We start from the raw sequence: 22,406 nt of genomic DNA on the forward strand, positions 1-22,406 counted from the left end.
AGCGTTGAAGTCCCCCAGTAGGACAAGGGAATCACCCGGGGGGCCACGTTCCGGTACTCCCTCAAGTCTTCCCAAAAAGGGTGGGTACTCTGAACTGCTGTTTGGTGCATAAGCACAAACAACCATCAGGACCCGTCCCCCCACCCGAAGGCGGAGGGAGGCTACCCTTTCGTCCACCGGGTTGAACTCCAACGTGCAGGTTTTGAGCCGGGGGGAAACAAGAATTGCCACCCCAGCCTGTCGCCTCTCACTGCCGTCAACGCCAGAGTGGAAGAGGGTCCAATCCCTCTTGAGAGAAGTGGTTCCAGAACCCTTGCTGTGCGTCGAAGTGAGTCCGACTAAATCCAGCCGGAATTTCTCGACTTTGCGCACTAGCTCAGGCTCTTTACCCCCCAGTGACGTGACGTTCCACGTCCCAAGAGCTAGCTTCTGTAGCCGAGGATCGGACCGGCAAGTGCCCTGCCTTCGGCTTCCGCCCAGATCAAATTGCACCCGACCTCTATGGCCCCTGCTATGGGTGGTGACCCATGTTGCCTCACCTCCGGGCCTGGCTCCAGAGGGGGGCCCCGGTGACCCGCGTCCGGGCGAGGGAAATCTGGGTCCATGTTTTTCTTCTTCATAAAGGTCTTCGAGCTGCTCTTTGTCTGATCCCTCACCTAGAACCTGTTTGCCTTGGGAGACCCTACCAGGGGGATTTATGCCCCCGGACAACATAGTTCCTAGAATCATTGGGACACGCAAACTCTTCTACCACGATAAGGTTGCAGCTCAGAATTTCTAGGCGCAGTCAAGGCGTTGAGGGGTTCCGGTTTGGTAACCGCAGGATTAGGTCTCTACTTTTTGCAGATGATGTGGTCCTGATGGCTTCATCTGACCGGGATCTTCAGCTCTCGCTGGATCGGTTCGCAGCCGAGTGTGAAGCGACCGGAATGAGAATCAGCACCTCCAAGTCCGAGTCCATGGTTCTCGCCCGGAAAAGGGTGGGATGCCATCTCCGGGTTGGGGAGGAGACCCTGCCCCAAGTGGAGGAGTTCAAGTACCTACGAGTCTTGTTCACGAGTGAGGGAAGAGTGGATCGTGAGATCGACAGGCGGATCGGTGCGGCGTCTTCAGTAATGCGGACGTTGTACCGATCCGTTGTGGTGAAGAAGGAGCTGAGCCGGAAGGCAAAGCTCTCAATTTACCGGTTGATCTACATTCCCATCCTCACCTATGGTCATGAGCTTTGGGTCATGACCGAAAGGACAAGATCACGGGTACAAGCCGGGTGGCGGGGCTCTCCCTTAGAGATAGGGTGAGAAGCTCTGCCATCCGGGAGGAACTCAAAGTAAAGCCGCTGCTCCTTCACATCGAGAGGAGCCAGATGAGGTGGTTCGGGCATCTGGTCAGGATGCCACCCGAACGCCTCCCTGGGGAGGTGTTTAGGGCACGTCCAACCGGTAGGAGGCCACGGGGAAGAACCAGGACACGTTGGGAAGACTATGTCTCCCGGCTGGCCTGGGAACGCCTCGGGAACCCCCGGGAAGAGCTAGACGAAGTGGCTGGGGAGAGGGAAGTCTGGGTTTCCCTGCTTAGGCTGTTGCCCCCGCGACCCGACCTCGGATAAGCGGAAGATGATGGATGGATGGATGGATGGATATTGTGTCATTTATATTCTATTTTTATGTCAAAATTACAAAAGACAAGTGATAGAAAATGGATTATTAATCTACTTGTTCATTTACTGTTAATATCTTCTTATTTTCTGTTACAACATGTTCCATCTACACTTCTGTTAAAATTTAATAATCACTTATTCTTCTGTTGTTTGGATACTTTACAGTAGTTTTGGATGATACCACAAATATGGGTATCAATCTGATACAAGGTAGTTACATGATCATACATCGGTCATATTCAAGTGTTCATGTGTCCAGAGACATATTTTCTGAGTTTATAAACATAATATTCTTTTTTTTTTTTAAATGAAAGAAGATGTGATGCCTAAAAACATTGCTGTACTCATAGAAGTAGTACTTTTTAGAGGTGGTATAGTACCCAATATGATTAATTAGTATCGTGGTACTATACTAATACCAGTATACCGTACAACCCTAGTTCTTACATAGTAGGATCACCCTGCTGGTGGGTAGAAATACCTGGACACCTGTGAAATATAAATTTATCATTGTGATAAGTATTTTAATCGTACTATTTCCCATCTCCGGTATCATGAGTATTCCACAGCGTACTCGAACATTAATTGTTACCTTTAGACTTCACATCAGGGTATATCTGAACTCCAATATGCGCTCTTGAAAAAGTTTGATAATCATCCTCTTCAGTGGAATGTCGATAAGAGTTCGAAAAAATGTCCTGTAACACCTGTAACAAAATAATGGGGAGACTTCACTCAGGTTAACCATACCTAAATAGACACAAAATACTGCATTACACAAGACTACCCGAATGTACTCGAATGATTGAAAAAAATAAATGTTTTTAAGCTAAATTATTGGTAAACACAGTTTAAGTATATTTATTTACGTAAAACCGCGAGTAATGAATAAAGTTTTCATCAATTAATATATTCTGTAGACATACCCTCATCCGCTCTCTTTTCCTGAAAGCTGATCTGTCCAGTTTTGGAGTTGATGTCAGCAGGCCAGGGAAACTAGGGCCCATATTTTTCACTTGATCATCTTCGGTAGAAGCGGTGTGAGCCAAGACATCAAGGGGGTTTAGCTCGCTCATCTGCCGGAACAAACTGCTTGCCGTGCTATCGAGGTCCTTTGTCCCTGAATAGCTCACACACTTCGGCACGTTCAATGGGGGTCTGGCGGCAGATTTATTTGACTTTATAGTTGGAAATGCATCTGCTTTGAGTGTCAGTGGATATCCAAACATTCTTGCCATCTCTGTCGTAGCATAGCTTTCGTCGGTAAAGTGTGCGGAACAAACCACTGACCATTTCGTCGGCTTTCCCCACACCCTCGTATTTTGAACAAATTTCGTCCAATTTCTTGCCACTTTGGCATCTTTGGGCCAGTGGTGCAACTTGAATCCCTCCCTGTTAGTGTTGTTACACCCTCCGACAACACACTGACGAGGCATGATGTCTCAAAGGTACGGAAAACTGTCGAAGAAATGGAAAATAACAGAGCTGATTTGACTCGGTGTTTGTAATGCGATTGAGAAAATTGCAGATTGATTCCCTCTATTATTGACTCCGAGAGCGAATAATAAAAAGGCGTTTAATTCAGCAAAATTCACCCATCTAGAGTTTGGAAATCGGTTAAAAAAATATATGGTCTTTTTCCTGCAACATCAAGGTATATATTGACGCCTACATAGGTCTGGTGATAATGTTCCCCTTTAAGACTCTAACACAAGCACTCATTTAACTTCACTTTGACTACGGAGTTCATGTTTGGTACCGTGACGCCTTAAAAGCCCTGAAAAAGTAACTCCAGACAGCCCAAAACCAAATGATTAGGCTTCTACTCAACCGTCCATCTCGGGCTCACCTTGCAGCCAACCATTTCCTTAACGTGGGGAGGCTCTTGGTATCTGACAGAGTACATCTTCTTGCAGTTGGTCTGGTGTACAAGATACACCATACCACTAAAATACCCATGTACCTGTCTAGATACTTCAAAATATATTCACCATTATAACACCAAAGGTAGTTGTAAAAATCACATTCAACCCAGATTTCACTCAATAAAAGGTTCTAATTTGTTTGCCTGCTATACCACCAATATGTGGAAGTCCTTATCCAAAAGAAAATATACAGGTTGCGGCTACTTATAACTAAGAATATACATAGCCTTTTACCCATTTGAAATTATATTTTCATTTATTTTCCTGCAGTATTTTTGTACTTTAAATGCTACTTTCTACATAGTACTGTGTGAGTTCCTCCTCATACTTTGCTATGGTTCTTTGGCACATTTTCACACAATCACAACACTTTACTCACACTTACCATGAATTGATTAACGTGGACCCAGACTTAAACAAGTTGAAAAACTTATTGGGGTGTTACCATTTAGTGGTCAATTGTACGGAATATGTACTGTACTGTGCAATCTACTAATACAAGTATCAATCAATCAATCACTTGATCTCTACTTAGCGATGTGTTGATAACGTGCGCGTCTCTTTGTTAGCAGCTAACAAGCTAAGCTAACTAGCGAGCTAAGCTAACTAACAAGCAAAGATAGCACGAGAAGCGGCACAGTGCATCTAGCACTTTATCCTTAAATAAAGAATCAAAGATGTATTTTATACGACGTAAATATTTCAAACTGGAGAACAAATAATAAGACTGACTTATTAGCGTCTTTCTCCTTCGATGTTCTCTTTCTGATGTCTTCTGTTTTCCCCGGAAGCTGGGAATGACGTCACAGCCGAGTGGACGAAGAGGTAGCTCTATATAAGATATTGCCTGCTGTCACTGTTACCATGCTTTTATAACCTGTAATATGTATTTGAACAACAATGTGACATAAAAGAGTGTCTTGTTTTTCAAAAATAAATTCAAAGTATATCAAACAAAGCTTTAATGTTGGGGTTCAGTGGCGCCCCCCTGCGACATTTATTGCAATGACAAGAGTGAAAGTGCTAGAAAATGTAGCGATATTACTGCCTGATTTATTTAAATGTACCCTTCCACGTGTTTTTATTGTTATTCCCGTTTACTCCTAGATAATCTATTTCTATACAAAACATTAATAAAACCAATTGTAAGTCCAGGAAGTGACGTGATCTTCGCGCATGCGTGAATCGTGTCGTGAATTAATTTCAATGTTTATAAAGTGTGAAACATTTGCTCTCATAAACAAAAGTCTCTTTCTTAAAGTGAAATACAAATTCTAACATTGTGTTAATGATTTCAATTTATTAATTCAGTCTTGGAAGATTGTACAAAATAGAAAAAACACTTAAATTATTATATTTACTGAAATAATTTAAGTGGTTTTAAGTAAGTATGTTCAAGCACCAGTTTATTATTTATTTATATTTTTAAATTGAATTTTATTGGTATGGTCTCTCATATTTACTTTTACTTTCTTTGACGGGTTTTGTTTGTCGGAGGATTGGATTTAATGTGATGTTTATTATATTGCTGAGTAAAATATTAAAAAAACATTGACTCATATTGTATTGAAAGTACCTTAATGTGTCTAAACATTGTTTATGTATTTTTAATTGTTCAATAAAAAAAAAAAGATAATCAGAAGTAGAACTGGTTAGCAAATAAACTATTTCATTAACATAAATAATGTTGAAGTCCTATTACATGACATTATTTAAATATGTATATTAAATATAATTTGAATAGTTGGCAAGTAAACAAAATGCATTTGCCATACCTAATTGTATTATATCAATTATAACTCAACCGCACACATTACAACATGTATTCACACTTTGTTGTGTGAAAATATTTTACATACACTTACATTCAATTATAGTAATGATTATAATATAATAAGATATATAACAATGTTTGTTCTGGATCTAAATTGATGCATGGAAAATAAATAGTTAAACAATAATCTTTTTAGTGAGGTGGCATCTTTTTCACCTGAAAACAAATTTACTTAAGTGTGCAAATAAAGTCTTACGTATTACTTGTATTACATTTGAATAGAACATTATTGAGCATATTAACAAGATTATGTTAGAAAATGTGCCAAGTATGAAAAAGTCATTTTGAATTTGCGTACAGGATGTAGAATGACGATGATCTCGACCCACCATAAATAAAATAAAAAGGAAGATTGGAGAATGTGGAAGGAAGTTATGACTGTTATAATTTTCCACCACAAGGGGGCGATGTTGGTGTCGATATCAATGACTAGTCATGATCAGACCCCGACCTAAAGGCCTCATATCAGTTTGCAAGGAGATCCCATCATCTAAAGAGAAGTAAAGACAACTTGATGGTTGATGGCGAGGGGCAGTTTTGGCCGCCAGGCTCCGCCCACCACCAATGGGTACCAACAGGTACTGACCCATTTTGCACGACAGGGTGTCATCATCATCATTTGTACCAACTCTGAGTACAATCTCAGTTTGTGGAGCCGAGTTATAAATGTGTCAAGTTGTGTGGCGAGCCATCAGGTCAAAGTTTGGTCAAAGTCCCGAGGAGGAGTTTGTTCAAGTACCACCCCTTTTTGACTTCAACATGGCTGATGAAACCAAAATGGCCGACTTCATTTTGGCTTTCAAATATGGCTTCTTGAGACTTTTACGTTCCTCCTGTCATGATAGACGCCGCTGGTGATGTTGGTGGCGATACGTGAATCTGGGGCGAGGGGCACAATCATTCACATTTTCAAGAGTTAATATTTGATGTTTGGCTTCGGGGCTCCTAAACTATTTCATTTTTTGCTTGCAAGATTTGGAGAGTTTTGGTGCCAAGTAAGGTCCTGAAAAATGTGATCCAAGAGGATCATTTTTTTTCAAGCCTTATACATCTTTACCTCCATTCTTTCCATCTTTACCTTCATTCTCCCTTTCCTCCTTTTCTCTCTATCTTTATCTTCATTATTGCCTCTTCTCTCCATAATACCCTCCATTCTCTCCTTTTCTCTTTCTTTTTACTTCTATTCTCTCCTTTTTTCTCTATCTTAACTGCATTTTCTCCTTCTTTTCCTTTTATTTGCTCCATCCTTACCTTCATTCTCACCTTTTCTCTCCATCTTTACCTCCGTTTTCTCCTTTTTTCTCCATCTTTACCTTTATTCGCTTCTATTCTCTACATCTATTCCTCCATTCTCTCCATTTCTCTCCATCTTTACCTCCATCTTCTCTCCACGTCATCCTCCATTCACACGTGACTTCCTGGGCAGAGCTTCCAAAGGTGTTCCTCCTCCAGAAGAGTCCATCCTCTCCGGTCAGCTGCACGGCAACAGGTTTCTACCCCGACCGAGCCCACTTGTTTTGGAGGAAAGATGGCGAGCAGATGGAGGAGGTGGAGCACGGAGAGCTGCTCCTCAACCACGACGGAACCTTCCAGATGTGGGTGGAGGTGGAGGGCAAGTAGGAATGTGTGTTCCAGCTGTCTGGCGTGAAGGAGGACCTGGTCACCAAGCTGGAGAGAAGAAGCAAGCCATGAAGGTGAGAAAGACACATCTAGGACATGTTGAATAGTGTCAATGGAAGCACCTGATGTTCCTTCATGTGACTTGTCAAACAAATCAATCATACCATACCAACAGGCAACGTGAGCGTCACTGCCACGCTGGCTGTGGTGCTCCTCCTGGCGGCCCCCACCCCCATCATCATCTTCATCTTCATCATCAAGCGTCGCCCAAGCAGACAAGGTGAGGGACACAAAAGTATCTGCTGTCATTCATGAGATGTGAATTTCACCTGCTTTCTCTTTCATTTCAGCCCAATACCATCCAGCTGCTAAGTAAAACATCTTCTCTTTCTTGGAAACCAGAACAATAAAGCAGTGGTGAAGAAGCATCACTCACACTCTTTGTAAGTTGAAGTTATTAATATCATGTATTCATCTTTGTTATACACCTTTTATGTCAGCTATATTCAATATAATATTGACCTTCTGTTACATTCTGGATTGTTGTTATCTTTGTAAGGGTCAACTTGCAAACTTGCTGTTTGAAGGTGTGATGTAGACACCTGTTACAAGTTTAGCAGGGAAATAAAAGCTTCCCTCCTTGATACTGGTGTAAGCCCACGCAATAGAAAGTATCACAGCCAACTTTTGATGAGTGCTCATGATAAAGAACATCAAGGGCCTGATCTACAAACCCCCTTTCCATATGAGTTGGGAAATTGTGTTAGATGTAAATATAAACAGAATACAATGATTGGCAAATCATTTTCAACCCATATTCAGTTGAATGCACTACAAAGACAACATATTTGATGTTCAAACTCATAAACTTTGTTTTTTTGGGGGAAAAAATAATTAACTTATAATTTCATGGTTTCAACACGTGCCAAAGTAGTTGGGCAAGGGCATGTTCACTTCTGTGTTACATCACCTTTTCTTTTAACAACACTCAATAAACCTTTGGGAACTGAGGAAATTAATTGTTGAAGCTTTGAAAGTGGAATTCTTTCCCATTCAGTTACCCATGCCTTGGGCACTAATACACCCCCATACCATCACACATGTGTAAGTTACCCATGCCTTGGGCACTAATACACCCCCATACCATCACAGATGTGTAAGTTACCCATGTCTTGGGCACTAATACACCCCCATACCATCACACATGTGTAAGTTACCCATGCCTTGGGCACTAATACACCCCCATACCATCACACATGTGTAAGTTACCCATGCCTTGGGCACTAATACACCCCCATACCATCACACATGCTGGCTTTTCAACTTTGCGCCTATAACAATCCAGATGGTTCTTTTCCTCTTTGTTCTGGAGGACAACACGTCCACAGTTTCCAAATATAATTTGAAATGTGGACTCGTCAGACCACAGAACACTTTTCCACTTTGCATCAATCCATCTTAGGTGAGCTCGGGGCCAGCCAAGCCTGTGGCATTTCAGGATATTGTTGATAAATGGGTTTGGCTTTGCATAGTAGAGTTTTAACTTGCACTTACAGATGTAGCGACCAACTGTAGTTACTAACAGTACTTTTATGAAGTGTTCCTGAGCCCATCTGGTTATATCCTTTACACACTGATGTCGTTTTTTGATGCAGTACCGCCTGAGGGATCAAAAGTCCGTAATATCATCGCTTACGTGCAGTGATTTCTCCAAATTTTCTGAACTTTTTGATAATTTTACAGACCGTAGATGGTAAAATCCCTAAATTCCTGGCATTAGCTCGTTGAAAAATGTTGTTCTAAAACTGTTCGACAATTTGCTTACAAATTGGTGACCCTCACCCCATCCTTGTTTGTGAATTACTTAGCATTTCATGGAAGCTGCTTTTATACTCAATCATGGCACCCACCTGTTCCCAATTAGCCTGCAAATCTGTGGGATGTTCCAAATAAGTGTTTGATGAGCATTCCTCAACTTTATCAGTGTTTATTGCCACCTTTCCCAACTTCTTTGTCACGTGTTGCTGGCATCAAATTCTAAAGTTAATGATTATTTGCAACAAAAAAACAAAGTTTATGAGTTTGAACATCAAATATGTTGTCTTTGTAGCATATTCAACTAAATATGGCTTGAAAATGATTTGCAAATCATTGTATTCCGTTTATATTTACATCGAACACAATTTCCCAACTCATATGGAAACGGGGTTTGTACTAAAGATTTGTGTGTATTAAAACATGTGCAAACCTCATCTACTTAACTTATGCCCAGAGTCTCTGAAATGAGCAAAATAGAGAGCGCAATCCATTTAGTGTGTCTGTCTTCATGTACAGTCGTGCTCAAAAGTTTACATACACTTGTAAAGAACATCATGTCATGGCTGACTTCAGTTTCCAATCATTTCTACAACCCTTATGTGTTTGTGATGTAGTGATTGGAGCACATACTTGTTGCTCACTAAAAACTTTCATGGAGTTTGCTTCTTTTATGAATTTATTATGGGTCTACTGTACATGTGAGCAAATGTGCTGGGTCAAAAGTGTACATACAGCAATGTTAATATTTGCTTACATGACCCTTGGCAAATTTCACTGCAATACGGCGCTTTTGGTAGCCATCCACAAGCTTCTGCTTGAATTTTTGACCACTTCTCTTGACAAGATTGGTGCAGTTCAGCTAAATGTGTTGGGTTTCTGACATGGACTTGTTTCTTTAGCATTGTCCACACGTTTAAGTCAGGACTTTGGGAAGGCCATTCTAAAACCTTAATTCTAGTCTGATTTAGCCATTCCTTTACTACTTTTGACGTGTGTTTGGGGTCATTGTCCTGTTGGAACACCCAACTGCACCCAAGACCCAACCTCTGGGCTGATGATTATAGCTTGTCCTGAAGAATTTGGAGCAAATCCTCTTTTTTTAATTTTCCCATTCACTCGATGTAAAGCAGCAGTTCCATTGGCAGCAAAACAGGCCCAGAGCATAACAATACCACCATCACGCTTGATGACAGGAATCCTGGGATTAAAGGCCTCACCTTTTCGCCTCCAAACATATTCCTGGGTATTGTGGCCAAACAGTTCACTTTTTGTTTCATCTGACCACAGAAATTTCCTCCAGAAAGTCTTATCTTTGTCCTTGTGATGTCAGATGGAACAAAAAATTGAGCTGTTTGGCCTAAATATCAAGCAATATATTTGGAGGAAAAAAGGTGAGGCCTTTAATCCCAGGAACACCAACCTACCGTCAAGCATGGTGGTGGTAGTATTGTACTCTGGGCCTGTTTTGCTGTTAATTGAACTGGTGCTTCAAATGGGACAAAGAAAAAGGAGGATTACCTCCACATTCTTCAGGAAAAACTAAAATCATCAGCCCAGACTTTGTGTCTTGGGCGCAGTTGGGTGTTCCAACTGGACAATGACCCCAAACACACGTCAAAAGTGGTGAAGGAATGGCTAAATCAGGCTAGAATTAAGGTTTTACAATGGCCTTGCCAAAGTCCTGACTTAAAGGCCTACTGAAAGCCACTACTAGCCACCACGCAGTCTGATAGTTTATATATCAATGATGAAATATTAACATTGCAACACATGCAAATACGGCCGCTTTAGTTTACTAATTTACAATTTTAAATTTCCTGGGAGTTTCGTCTTCGAAACGTCGTGTAATGATGACGTGTACGCAAGACGTCACAGGTTTTTAGGAAGTATGAGCGCTGCACACACACACAGCTAAAAGTCGCCTGCTTTAACGGCATAATTACACAGTATTTTGGAGATCTGTGTTGCTGAATCTTTTGCAATGTGTTCAATTAATATTGGAGAAGTCACAGTAGAAAGATGGAGTGGGAAGCTTTAGCCTTTAGCCACACAAACACACGGTGATTCCTTGTTTAAAATTCCTGAAGGTGAAACTTTCCTATGGATCAGAGCGCGGTCAAGAGAACATGGATCCCGACCACATGTCAACCAGCAGGTTTCGGTGAGAAAATTGTGGCTAAAAAGTCGCCTCTTACCGGAGAAAAGCTGAGCTTGTGCCGTCCATAGCTGCCGTCGACTCCCCTGAGACACTGCGCGTCAACACCCGGCCGTTGACACACCCTTCCGACTATCAGGTAATATTTAACTCACTAAAACACTAGCAACACAACAGAAAGATAAGGGTTTTCCCAGAATTAACCTAGCAAATGTGTCTAAAAACATCGGAATCCGTCCCAATGCAATCGCGTTTTGTTTTTTTTTCTAGTCCGTCGCTATCAATATCCTCAAACACAAATCTTTCATCCTCGCTGAATTTAATGGGGAAATTGTCGTTTTCTTAGTTCGAATAGCACTTTTTGTTGGAGGCTCCCATTAAAATCAATGCAAATATGTGAAGAGCCATCAAAAATGTGACGTCATCGTCTGCGACATCCGGTAGAGGCAGGGCTTTTCTCTTAGCACCGAAAGTTGCGAACTTTATCGTGGATGTTCTCTACTAAATCCTTTCAGCAAAAATATGGCAATATCGCGAAATGATCAAGTATGACACATAGAATGGACCTGCTATCCCTGTTTAAATAAGAAAATCAAATTTCAGTAGGCCTTTAAATGTGTGGACAATGCTGAAGAAACAAGTCCATGTCAGAATACCAACACATTTAGCTGAACTGCACCAATTTTGTCAAGAGGAGGGGTCAAAAACCACAAGCGCCCTATTGCAGGTAAACTTGCCAAGGGACATGTAAGCAAATATTAACATTGCTGTATGTATACTTTTGACCCAGCACATTTTCAGTAGACCCATAATAAATTCATAAAAGAAGCAAACTTCATGAATGTTTTTTGTGAGCAACAAGTATGTGCTCCAATCACTCCATCACAAAAAAATAAGAGTTGTAGAAATAATTGGAAACTGAAGTCAGCCATGACATGATGTTCTTTACAGGTGTATGTAAACTTTGGACCATAACCGTACCTGACTAAGACACTGGAGGGCTGCTTGCACATGAGCCTTGAAGCCAAGCTGAACCTGTTTGGAGACTTAGTCTTAGACTAGTCAGGAAGTAGAAGAGCAGAATTCCCAGCTGCAAAGATGTGATATGAGTGAAGATGGACTTCCTTCACCAGAGTGAGGTGTGGGCTTAGCATGAGCAGCGTAAGCAGCTCACGGTGCGTTTTTTGCTCCGCCAGCTGGTGACGGTGGTAACCAGCTCTCAGAGAGACGTGAAGGCTGAAGGCTGAGTGACACACGGCACAGTGAGGACTTTGCTTTTTCACGCACCTCCAAATGTTCTTCTGACTTTGTGTGAAGATGATGTTCACTCTGCCACATGCTAACATCTGCACCTGCTTTTGTTGGGAATGTGCTGAGTCATCTTCTTCCTCCAGGATGCTTTGTGCACTGGAACACAGAGAGATGTCTCCATCGCTGAGGGACCTCATCACACTTGGACTTTTCTTTCACATCTGCACAATTTACATGATGTCTTCTTTGGCTGTTTAAGGCTGAGAAAACACCTTCAATCTGCATCTTTCAACAATATTTTGCCAGTGAATCATGTTGATGTTGATCTTTGTGTCCATGTAGTTGTGATGTCATCATTTGGGGCTCATGTGTCATCACATTGACAAGGATTTCTTCTTTCCTTTTCAAACCAATAGACAGCTGCTTATCAGTGAATATCACCTTGTGTCACATCTCATCATTATTTTTAACAATATTTTGCAACATTAGTACCATTTTTTCAGTACTGTTGTATGTTAATGTTAATTGTTTTTGATGTAACATTTAAGAATGTTGATTATGAGAACTGCTGTCCAGTTGTTATATCTTCTTTTTTGATGTACGGTTTTGTGTAATGAGAACTATTCTTAAAGTATTGACACTTTGTAGGGCGCAACCTAACTAATTATTCTTCCTGGAAAAAAAGCTAGTTTCTAGTTTGACAACATACCATAAATAGCTATACAGTGCTGCCATCTAATGGTCTTGGAAGTGCAAGTGCACTGCAAATGAGACTAATGTCATTGATTGATTGATTGATTGATTGATATTTTTATTAATAGATTGCACAGTTCAGTACATATTCTGTACAATTGACCACTAAATGGTAACACCCCAATAAGTTTTTCATATACCATGAATTGATTAACTTGGACCCCGACTTAAACAAGTTGAAAAACTTATTGAGGTGTTACCATTTAGTGGTCAATGGTACGGAATATGTACTGTACTGTGCAATCTACTAATAAAAGTATCAATCAATCAATCAATCAATGACATTAGTCTCATTTGAAATGCACTTGCACTTAGATAAATAACCATAACCCAACTTTAGGAAGTTGACATTGTTAGGGACCGAATGTCCCTTTGGGAAAAAGGACCCTATGGAATTTCTAGCGTTTTATTCTTTCTTTCTTTCTTTATTAGTATTCCACAGCTTTGAGTTGTAATTTGACCCCCTTAACATGCTTCAAAAATCACCAAATTTGACACACACATCAGGACTGGCGAACATTGCGATTTAATCAAAAAACCTAACCCCAAAACTAAAAATTGCGCTCTAGCGCCCCCTAGGAAGAAAACATAGACAAAACTGCCTGTATATGCACATTTAGATGTATATATATATATATATATATATATATATATATATATATATATATATATATATATATATATATATATATATATAAATATATATGTGTGTAAAAAAAAAAATATATGTATATATATATATACATATATTATTTTTTTTCGAAGACCTTTATGAAGAAGAAAAAACATAGACCCAGATTTCCCTCGCCCGGACGCGGGTCACCGGGGCCTCCCTCTGGAGCCAGGCCCGGAGGTGGGGCACGATGGCGAGCGCCTGGTGGTCGGGCCTGTCCCCATGGGGCCCGGCCGGGCACAGCCCGAAGAGGCAACGTGGGTCACCCCTCCAATGGGCTCACCACCCATAGCAGGGGCCATAGAGGTCGGGTGCATTGTGAGCTGGGCGGCAGCCGAAGGCAGGGCACTTGGCGGTCTGATCCTCGGCTACAGAAGCTAGCTCTTGGGACGTGGAACGTCACCTCACTGGGGGAGAAAGAGCCTGAGCTAGTCCGCGAGGTAGAGAAGTTCCGGCTGGATATAGTTGGACTCACCTCGACGCACAGCAAGGGCTCTGGAACCAGTTCTCTCGAGAGGGACTGGACCCTCTTCCACTCTGGCGTTGCCGACAGTGAGAGGCGACGGGCTGGGGTGGCAATTCTTGTTGCCCCCCCGGCTCAAAGAAGCCTGTACGTTGGAGTTCAACCCAGTGGACAAAAGGGTAGCCTCCCTCCGCCTTCGGGTGGGGGGACGGGTCCTGACTGTTGTTTGTGCTTATGCACCAAACAGCAGTTCAGAGTACCCACCCGTTTTGGGAACACTCGAGGGAGTACTGGAAAGTGCTCCTCCGGGTGATTCCCTTGTCCTACTGGGGGACTTCAACGCTCACGTTGGCAACGACAGTGAAACCTGGAGAGGCGTGATTGGGAAGAATGGCCGCCCGGATCTGAACCCGAGTGGTGTTTTGTTATTGGACTTTTGTGCTCGTCACAGTTTGTCCATTACAAACACCATGTTCAAACATAAGGGTGTCCATATGTGCACTTGGCACCAGGACACCCTAGGCCGCAGTTCCATGGTCGACTTTGTAGTTGTGTCATCGGATTTGCGGCCTTATGTTTTGGACACTCGGGTGAAGAGAGGGGCGGAGCTTTCTACCGATCACCACCTGGTGGTGAGTTGGCTGCGATGGTGGGGGAGGATGCCGGACAGACCTGGGAGGCCCAAACGCATTGTGAGGGTCTGCTGGGAACGTCTGGCAGAGTCTCCTGTCAGAGAGAGTTTAAATTCACACCTCCGGAAGAACTTCGAACATGTCACGAGGGAGGTGCTGGACATTGAGTCCGAGTGGACCATGTTCCGCACCTCTATTGTCGAGGCGGCTGATCGAAGCTGTGGCCGCAAGGTAGTTGGTGCCTGTCGTGGCGGTAATCCTAAAACCCCTTGGTGGACACCAGCGGTGAGGGATGCCGTCAAGCTGAAGAAGGAGTCCTATCGGGTCCTTTTGGCTCATAGGACTACGGAGGCAGTGGACAGGTACCGACAGGCCAAGCGGTGTGCGGCTTCGGTGGTCGCGGAGGCAAAAACTAGGACATGGAGGAGTTCGGGGAAGCCATGGAAAACGACTTCCGGACGGCTTCGAAGCGATTCTGGACCACCGTCCGCCGCCTCAGGAAGGGGAAGCAGTGCACTATCAACACCGTGTATGGTGTGGATGGTGTTCTGCTGACCTCAACTGCGGATGTTGTGGATAGGTGGAAGGAATACTTCGAAGACCTCCTCAATCCCACCAACACGTCTTCCTATGAGGAAGCAGTGCCTGGGGAATCTGTGGTGGACTCTCCTATTTCTGGGGATGAGGTCGCTGAGGTAGTTAAAAAGCTCCTCGGTGGCAAGGCCCCAGGGGTAGATGAGGTCCGCCCGGAGTTCCTTAAGGCTCTGGATGCTGTGGGGCGCATCGCGTGGACATCGGGGGCGGTACCTCTGGATTGGCAGACCGGGGTGGTGGTTCCTCTCTTTAAGAAGGGGGACCGGAGGGTGTGTTCCAACTATCGTGGGATCACACTCCTCAGCCTTCCCGGTAAGGTTTATTCAGGTGTACTGGAGAGGAGGCTACGCCGGATAGTCGAACCTCGGATTCAGGAGGAACAGTGTGGTTTTTGTCCTGGTCGTGGAACTGTGGACCAGCTCTATACTCTCCGCAGGGTTGTTGAGGGTGCATGGGAGTTTGCCCAACCAGTCTACATGTGTTTTGTGGACTTGGAGAAGGCATTCGACCGTGTCCCTCGGGTAGTCCTGTGGGGAGTGCTCAGAGAGTATGGGGTATCGGACTGTCTTATTGTGGCGGTCCGTTCCCTGTACGATCTGTGTCAGAGCTTGGTCCGCATTGCCGGCAGTAAGTCAAACACTTTTCCAGTGAGGGTTGGACTCCGCCAAGGCTGTCCTTTGTCACCGATTCTGTTCATAACTTTTATGGACAGAATTTCTAGGCGCAGCCAAGGAGTTGAGGGGTTCCGGTTTGGTGACCGCAGGATTAGGTCTCTGCTTTTTGCAGATGATGTGGTCCTGATGGCTTCATCTGACCGGGATCTTCAGCTCTCGCTGGATCGGTTCGCAGCCGAGTGTGAAGCGACCGGAATGAGAATCAGCACCTCCAAGTCCGAGTCCATGGTTCTCGCCCGGAAAAGGGTGGAATGCCATCTCCGGGTTAGAGAGGAGACCCTGCCCCAAGTGGAGGAGTTCAAGTACCTAGGAGTCTTGTTCACGAGTGGGGGAAGAGTGGATCGTGAGATCGACAGGCGGATCGGTGCGGCGTCTTCAGTAATGCGGACGTTGTACCGATCAGTTGTGGTGAAGAAGGAACTGAGCCGGAGGGCAAAGCTCTCAATTTACCGGTCGAACTACGTTCCCATCCTCACCTATGGTCATGAGCTTTGGGTCATGACCGAAAGGATAAGATCACGGGTACAAGCGGCCGAAATGAGTTTCCTCCGCCGGGTGGCAGGTCTCTCCCTTAGAGATAGGGTGAGAAGCTCTGCCATCCGGGAGGGACTCAAAGTAAAGCCGCTGCTCCTTCACATCGAGAGGAGCCAGATGAGGTGGTTCGGGCATCTGGTCAGGATGCCACCCGAACGCCTCCCTAGGGAGGTGTTTTGGGCACGTCCAACCTTTAGTAGGCCACGGGGAAGACCCAGGACACGTTGGGAAGACTATGTCTCCCGGCTGGCCTGGGAACGCCTCGGGATCCCCCGGGAAGAGCTAGACGAAGTGGCTGGGGAGAGGGAAGTCTGGGTTTCCCTGCTTAGGCTGTTTCCCCCGCGACCCGACCTCGGATAAGCGGAAGACGATGGATGGATGGATGGATAGAGCGGCCATGCCAGCAACTTGAGGGTTCCAGGTTCAATCCCAGCTTCTGCCATCTGAGCCATTGTGTCCTTGGGCAAGACACTTTACCCACCTGCTCCCAGTGCCACCCACATTGGTTTAAATGTACACTTTCACGTGATGTAGAACAGTAGTACTACATTTTAAACATACACACACATCCAAAGAATATACAAATGAAATATATTTGGTGGGCCAAACAAAATGACTCGGGGAAACAATGTTTGGTATGGGCCATACGACTTAAAATCTATATCTTAATAACAATATCTGTCACGATATATCATTTGGTATATGATTGCTAATAGAAGAATTTCAAAACGGGTTACAAAGGCTCCTAATTTGGCAGCTGACATATGCAGTAACATATTGTGTCATTTCTAATTGTATTATTTTGTCAAAATAATTATTATTAATGTACTTGTGTATTTACTGTTAATATCTGGTTACTTTATTTGAGAAAATACTACTAGAAATGATTAAATATTTTACTGCATATTTCATCAACTAAATTAGGAGCCTGTGTAGCCTGTTTTAAAACAGTTTTATTAATAATTCTATTCAAAATAATATATCACAAAATCGATTATAAACCATCAACCGTCTATCCATAGTATAAAGTCTTGTTGTCCTGGTTTGTTTTTCTTTTCCTGTGAATAATGTTGTACAGAGCAGCGTGTTTGTGCGTCACTGAGATTTAAAGAAAGTACATACAATAACTTGTTTTTCCTAAGTGCATGTAAAAGTACTGAATGCTTTGTGTGACTGAGCAGACATGGATGTTTCTAAAACGTGTTTGTCTTCTTGTGGCCTGCAGATGTCTGTGAAGAACATCTTCTCCCTGAGCAACAGATGTTGAGCTTTAGGATGAAGCCACAGCCCTCCGACATTAAAAAGGAAGAGGAACACCCACTAATCCCCCATTTTAAAGCAGAAGAGGATGACCCACTGACCACTCACATCAAAGAGGAAGAGGAGGACCCATTGACCCCCCATTTTAAAAAGAAAGAGGAGGAGCCACTGATAAGCCATTTTAAAGAGAAAGAGGGGGACCCACTGACACCCCATTTTGAAAAGGAAGCGGTGGATCCACTGAGCCCTCATATTAAGGAGGAAGAGGAGGACCCACTGAGCCCTCAAATTAAAGAGGAAGAGCCACTGACCCCTCACATTAAAAAGGAAGAGGAGGACCCACTGACCCCTCACTTTAAGGAGGAAGAGGAGGAACACAGCATCAGTCAAGAGGGAGGACATCTTGAAGGACTGGAGGAGGTTGATGTCACCAAGATGCCAGTGACTGGTGTCCCTGTGAAGAGTGAAGATGATGAGGTGAAAGGTGAAAGTGAGGAGAGGGGAGGGGGGGAGCCTCCAAGCAGCAGCTCAACACAACACATGACAACAGAAGCTGATGGAGACCACTGTGGAGGATCACAAGCAGACAAGCTCTTAGCTCCACTATCAGATAGTGAGGACACAACGTCACACTCTCCTGACACTGATGATGAAGACTCTAAAGATGATAAGACATGTCACACTGACAACACTCGCTTCACATGTTCTCACTGTCACAAAACTTTTAAATACCATTGTAGTCTGAAAAGACTCATGAGAACACACACTGGAGAAAAACCTTTTTCTTGTTCACTCTGTAGTAAAGGTTTTGCACAAAGTCACCATTTGAAAAGACACATGAGAACACACACTGGAGAAAAACCTTTTTCTTGTTCAATCTGTGGTAAAGGTTTTACTCAAAGGGACCATTTCAAGGCACACATGAGAAGACACACTGGAGAAAAACCTTTTTCCTGCTCAGAATGTGGTAAAAGTTTTGTATTAAATCAAAGTTTAAAATTACACATTAGAATACACACTGGAGAAAGACCTTTTTCATGTTCAATCTGCGGTAAAAATTCTGTTCAAAAGGATTATTTCAAGGCACACATGAGAAGATACACTGGAGAAAAACCTTGTTTCTTGTTCAATCTGTAGTGAAGGTTTTGTTGTAAGTCAACAGTTGAAAGTACTCATGAGAAGACACACTGGAGAAAAACCTTTTTCCTGCTCGGAATGTGGTAAAAGTTTTGTACTAAATCAAAGTTTAAAAGAACACATGAGAATACACACTACAGAAAAAACTTTTTCCTGTTTAGAATGTGGTAAAAATTTTGTAAGAAATCACAATTTAAAAGTACACATGAGAACACACACTGGAGAAAAACCTTTTTCCTGCTCAGAATGTGGTAAAAGTTTTGTACTAAATCAAAATTTAAAAGAACACATGAGAATACATACTAAAGAAAAAACTTTCTCCTGTTTAGAATGTGGTAAAAGTTTTGTAAGAAATCACAGTTTGAAAGTACACATGAGAACACACACTGGAGAAAAAGCATTTTCATGTTCAATCTGCGGTAAAGATTTTACTCGAAGGAACAATTTGAAAAAACACATGAGAGTACACTCTGGAGAAAAAACTTTTTCCTGCTAAGATTGTGGTAAACGTGCTGTATAAATTGTAGTTTAAAAGTACACATGAGAACACACACTGGTGAAAAACCTTTTATATGTTCAGTATGTGGTAAAAGTTAAATAGAAAGTCAGCAATTAAAATCACACATGAGAACGCACTCCGGTGAAAAACCATACTTCTGTTCAATCTGCAATAAACGCTTATCTCACCTAAGATCTATTAAAGTACACATGAGAAGACACCCAGGAGAGAAAGTGTTGAGTTGCAGTGTGTGTGGTGAAAGATTGTCTTCTAAGTACCAGTGTAAGAAACACAAGTGTGCTGGTGAGAACAGCAGCAGCAAATGAAACTGCAGGATTTGAAATAAACTGTCCAGACTTTCATTTTGACTTTCTAACAACATCAGCACATATAACATGTGTGACATTGTTGTTTGTCTAACAATCTGGTTAATATGATTCTAACATTTATAGATTAGACACTTCAGATTAGCGATTTTATTACAGTCAAATACATGATTTAATATACACATTTGTGTACTTTGAAATGAACAGAACAATTTGACTGAAAGGGTGCGAATAAACAGTACATAAAATTATGTTACATACAATAAACATTCTGCGATGAGGTGGCGACTTGTCCAGGGTGTACCCTGCCTTCCGCCCGATTGTAGCTGAGATAGGCGAAAGGGAATAAGCGGTAAAAAATGGATGGATGGATGGACAATAAACATTGTATGTGTAAATATCCATAATTTACCTTTATACTTATTCATAATAGTGTTTTGTATGTTTTTTGAAGAATGACGTGTTACATATTTTATTTTGTAATTCTAGATGATTCCATAGATGAACTCCTTTATATGATGTACATATTTGTTTTACATGTGTTCATACCTTTGCTTTTGAGTACACATAATCAATCAATCATCAATCAATGTTTGCTTATATAGCCCTAAATCACTAGTGTCTCAAAGGGCTGCACAAACCACCACGACATCCTCGGTAGGCCCACATAAGGGCAAGGAAAACTCACACCCAGTGGGACATTGGTGACAATGATGACTATGAGAACCTTAGAGAGGAGGAAAGCAATGGCTGTCGAGCGGATCTAACATGATACTGTGAAAGTTCAATCCACAATGGATCCAACACAGTCGCGAGAGTCCAGTCCAAAGAGGATCCAAGACACAGCAGCGAGAGTCCCGTTCACAGCGGAGCCAGCAGGAAACCATCCCAAGCGTAGGCGGACCAGCAGCGCAGAGATGTCCCCAGCCGATACACAGGCGAGCAGTACATGGCCACCGGATCGGACCGGACCCCCTCCACACGGGAGAGTGGGACATAGAAGAAAAAGAAAAGAAACGGCAGATCAACTGGTCTAAAAAGGGAGTCTATTTAAAGGCTAGAGTATACAAATGAGTTTTAAGGTGAGACTTAAATGCTTCTACTGAGGTGGCATCTCGAACTGTTACCGGGAGGGCATTCCAGAGTACTGGAGCCCGAACGGAAAATGCTCTATAGCCCGCAGACTTTTTTTGGGCTTTGGGAATCACTAATAAGCCGGAGTCCTTTGAACGCAGATTTCTTGCCGGGACATATGGTACAATACAATCGGCAAGATAAGATGGAGCTAGACCGTGTAGTATTTTATACGTAAGTAGTAAAACCTTAAAGTCACATCTTAAGTGCACAGGAAGCCAGTGCAGGTGAGCCAGTATAGGTATATATGTATGTATATATGTATATAAAGGTATATACAGTATAGGTATATATGTTTGTATATATGTATATTAAGGTATATACAGTATAGGTATATATGTTTGTATATATGTATATAAAGGTATATACAGTACAGGCGTAATGTGATCAAACTTTCTTGTTCTGGTCAAAAGTCTAGCAGCCGCATTTTGTACCAACTGTAATCTTTTAATGCTAGACATGGGGAGACCCGAAAATAATACGTTACAGTAGTCGAGGCGAGACGTAACAAACCGCATGGATAATGATCTCAGCGTCTTTAGTGGACAGAATGGAGCGAATTTTAGCGATATTACGGAGATGAAAGAAGGCCGTTTTAGTAACGCTTTTAATGTGTGCCTCAAAGGAGAGAGTTGGGTCGAAGATAATACCCAGATTCTTTACCGTGTCGCCTTGTTTAATTGTTTGGTTGTCAAATGTTAGAGTTGTATTATTAAATAGAGTTCGGTGTCTAGCAGGACCGATAATCAGCATTTCCGTTTTTTTGGCGTTGAGTTGCAAAAAGTTAGCGGACATCCATTGTTTAATTTCATTAAGACACGCCTCCAGCTGACTACAATCCGGCGTGTTGGTCAGCTTTAGGGGCATGTAGAGTTGGGTGTCATCAGCATAACAGTGAAAGCTAATACCGTATTTGCGTATGATGTCACCTAGCGGCAGCATGTAGATGCTGAAGAGTGCAGGGCCAAGGACCGAACCCTGGGGAACTCCACACGTTACCTTAACGTAGTCCGAGGTCACATTGTTATGGGAGACACACTGCATCCTATCAGTAAGATAAGAGTTAAACCAAGACAGGGCTAAGTCTGACATACCAATTCGTGTTTTGATACGTTCTAATAAAATATTATGATCGACGGTATCGAAAGCAGCGCTAAGATCGAGGAGCAGCAACATAGATGACGCATCAGAATCCATCGTTAGCAATAGATCATTAGTCATTTTTGCGAGGGCTGTCTCCGTGGAGTGATTTGCCCTGAAACCGGATTGAAAGGTTCACATAGCTTGTTAGACGCTAAGTGTTCATTTAAACTGCTCCGCAACAATTTTTTCAAGGATTTTTGAAATAAAGGGAAGGTGAGACACCGGTCGGTAATTTACCATGAGGTCAGGATCGAGGTTAGGTCTTTTAAGGAGAGGATGAATAACCGCTTTTTTGAATGCTAGGGGAACAGTGCCCGAGGAGAG

At 42.7% G+C, this 22,406-nt stretch overlaps 1 protein-coding gene and 1 long non-coding RNA gene across 2 annotated transcripts in view; one reads left to right on the plus strand and one right to left on the minus strand.

Moving 5' to 3' along the window:
* LOC133547752 (zinc finger protein 568-like) overlaps positions 1-4,363 on the minus strand; it is a 63,274-nt gene extending 58,911 nt beyond the window's left edge. Inside the window, exons 1-3 of the mRNA XM_061893302.1 lie at positions 4,315-4,363; positions 2,584-2,815; positions 2,250-2,364 (exon numbers count right to left, since the gene is read on the minus strand). Coding sequence (XP_061749286.1) covers positions 2,250-2,364; positions 2,584-2,733 — 265 coding nt within the window. The 5' untranslated portion in view covers positions 2,734-2,815; positions 4,315-4,363. The remainder of the gene's footprint in view (positions 1-2,249; positions 2,365-2,583; positions 2,816-4,314) is intronic.
* A 7,632-nt stretch (positions 4,364-11,995) lies between these two features.
* On the plus strand, positions 11,996-12,825 carry LOC133547749 (uncharacterized). Its single transcript, XR_009805594.1, has 2 exons — positions 11,996-12,271; positions 12,404-12,825. It is a non-coding gene; the product is annotated as an uncharacterized LOC133547749 (long non-coding RNA).
* The last annotated feature ends 9,581 nt before the right edge of the window (positions 12,826-22,406 follow it).

Source organism: Nerophis ophidion, unplaced genomic scaffold (genome assembly GCF_033978795.1).
Source record: "Nerophis ophidion isolate RoL-2023_Sa unplaced genomic scaffold, RoL_Noph_v1.0 HiC_scaffold_175, whole genome shotgun sequence".
Taxonomy (NCBI): Eukaryota; Metazoa; Chordata; class Actinopteri; order Syngnathiformes; family Syngnathidae; genus Nerophis; species Nerophis ophidion.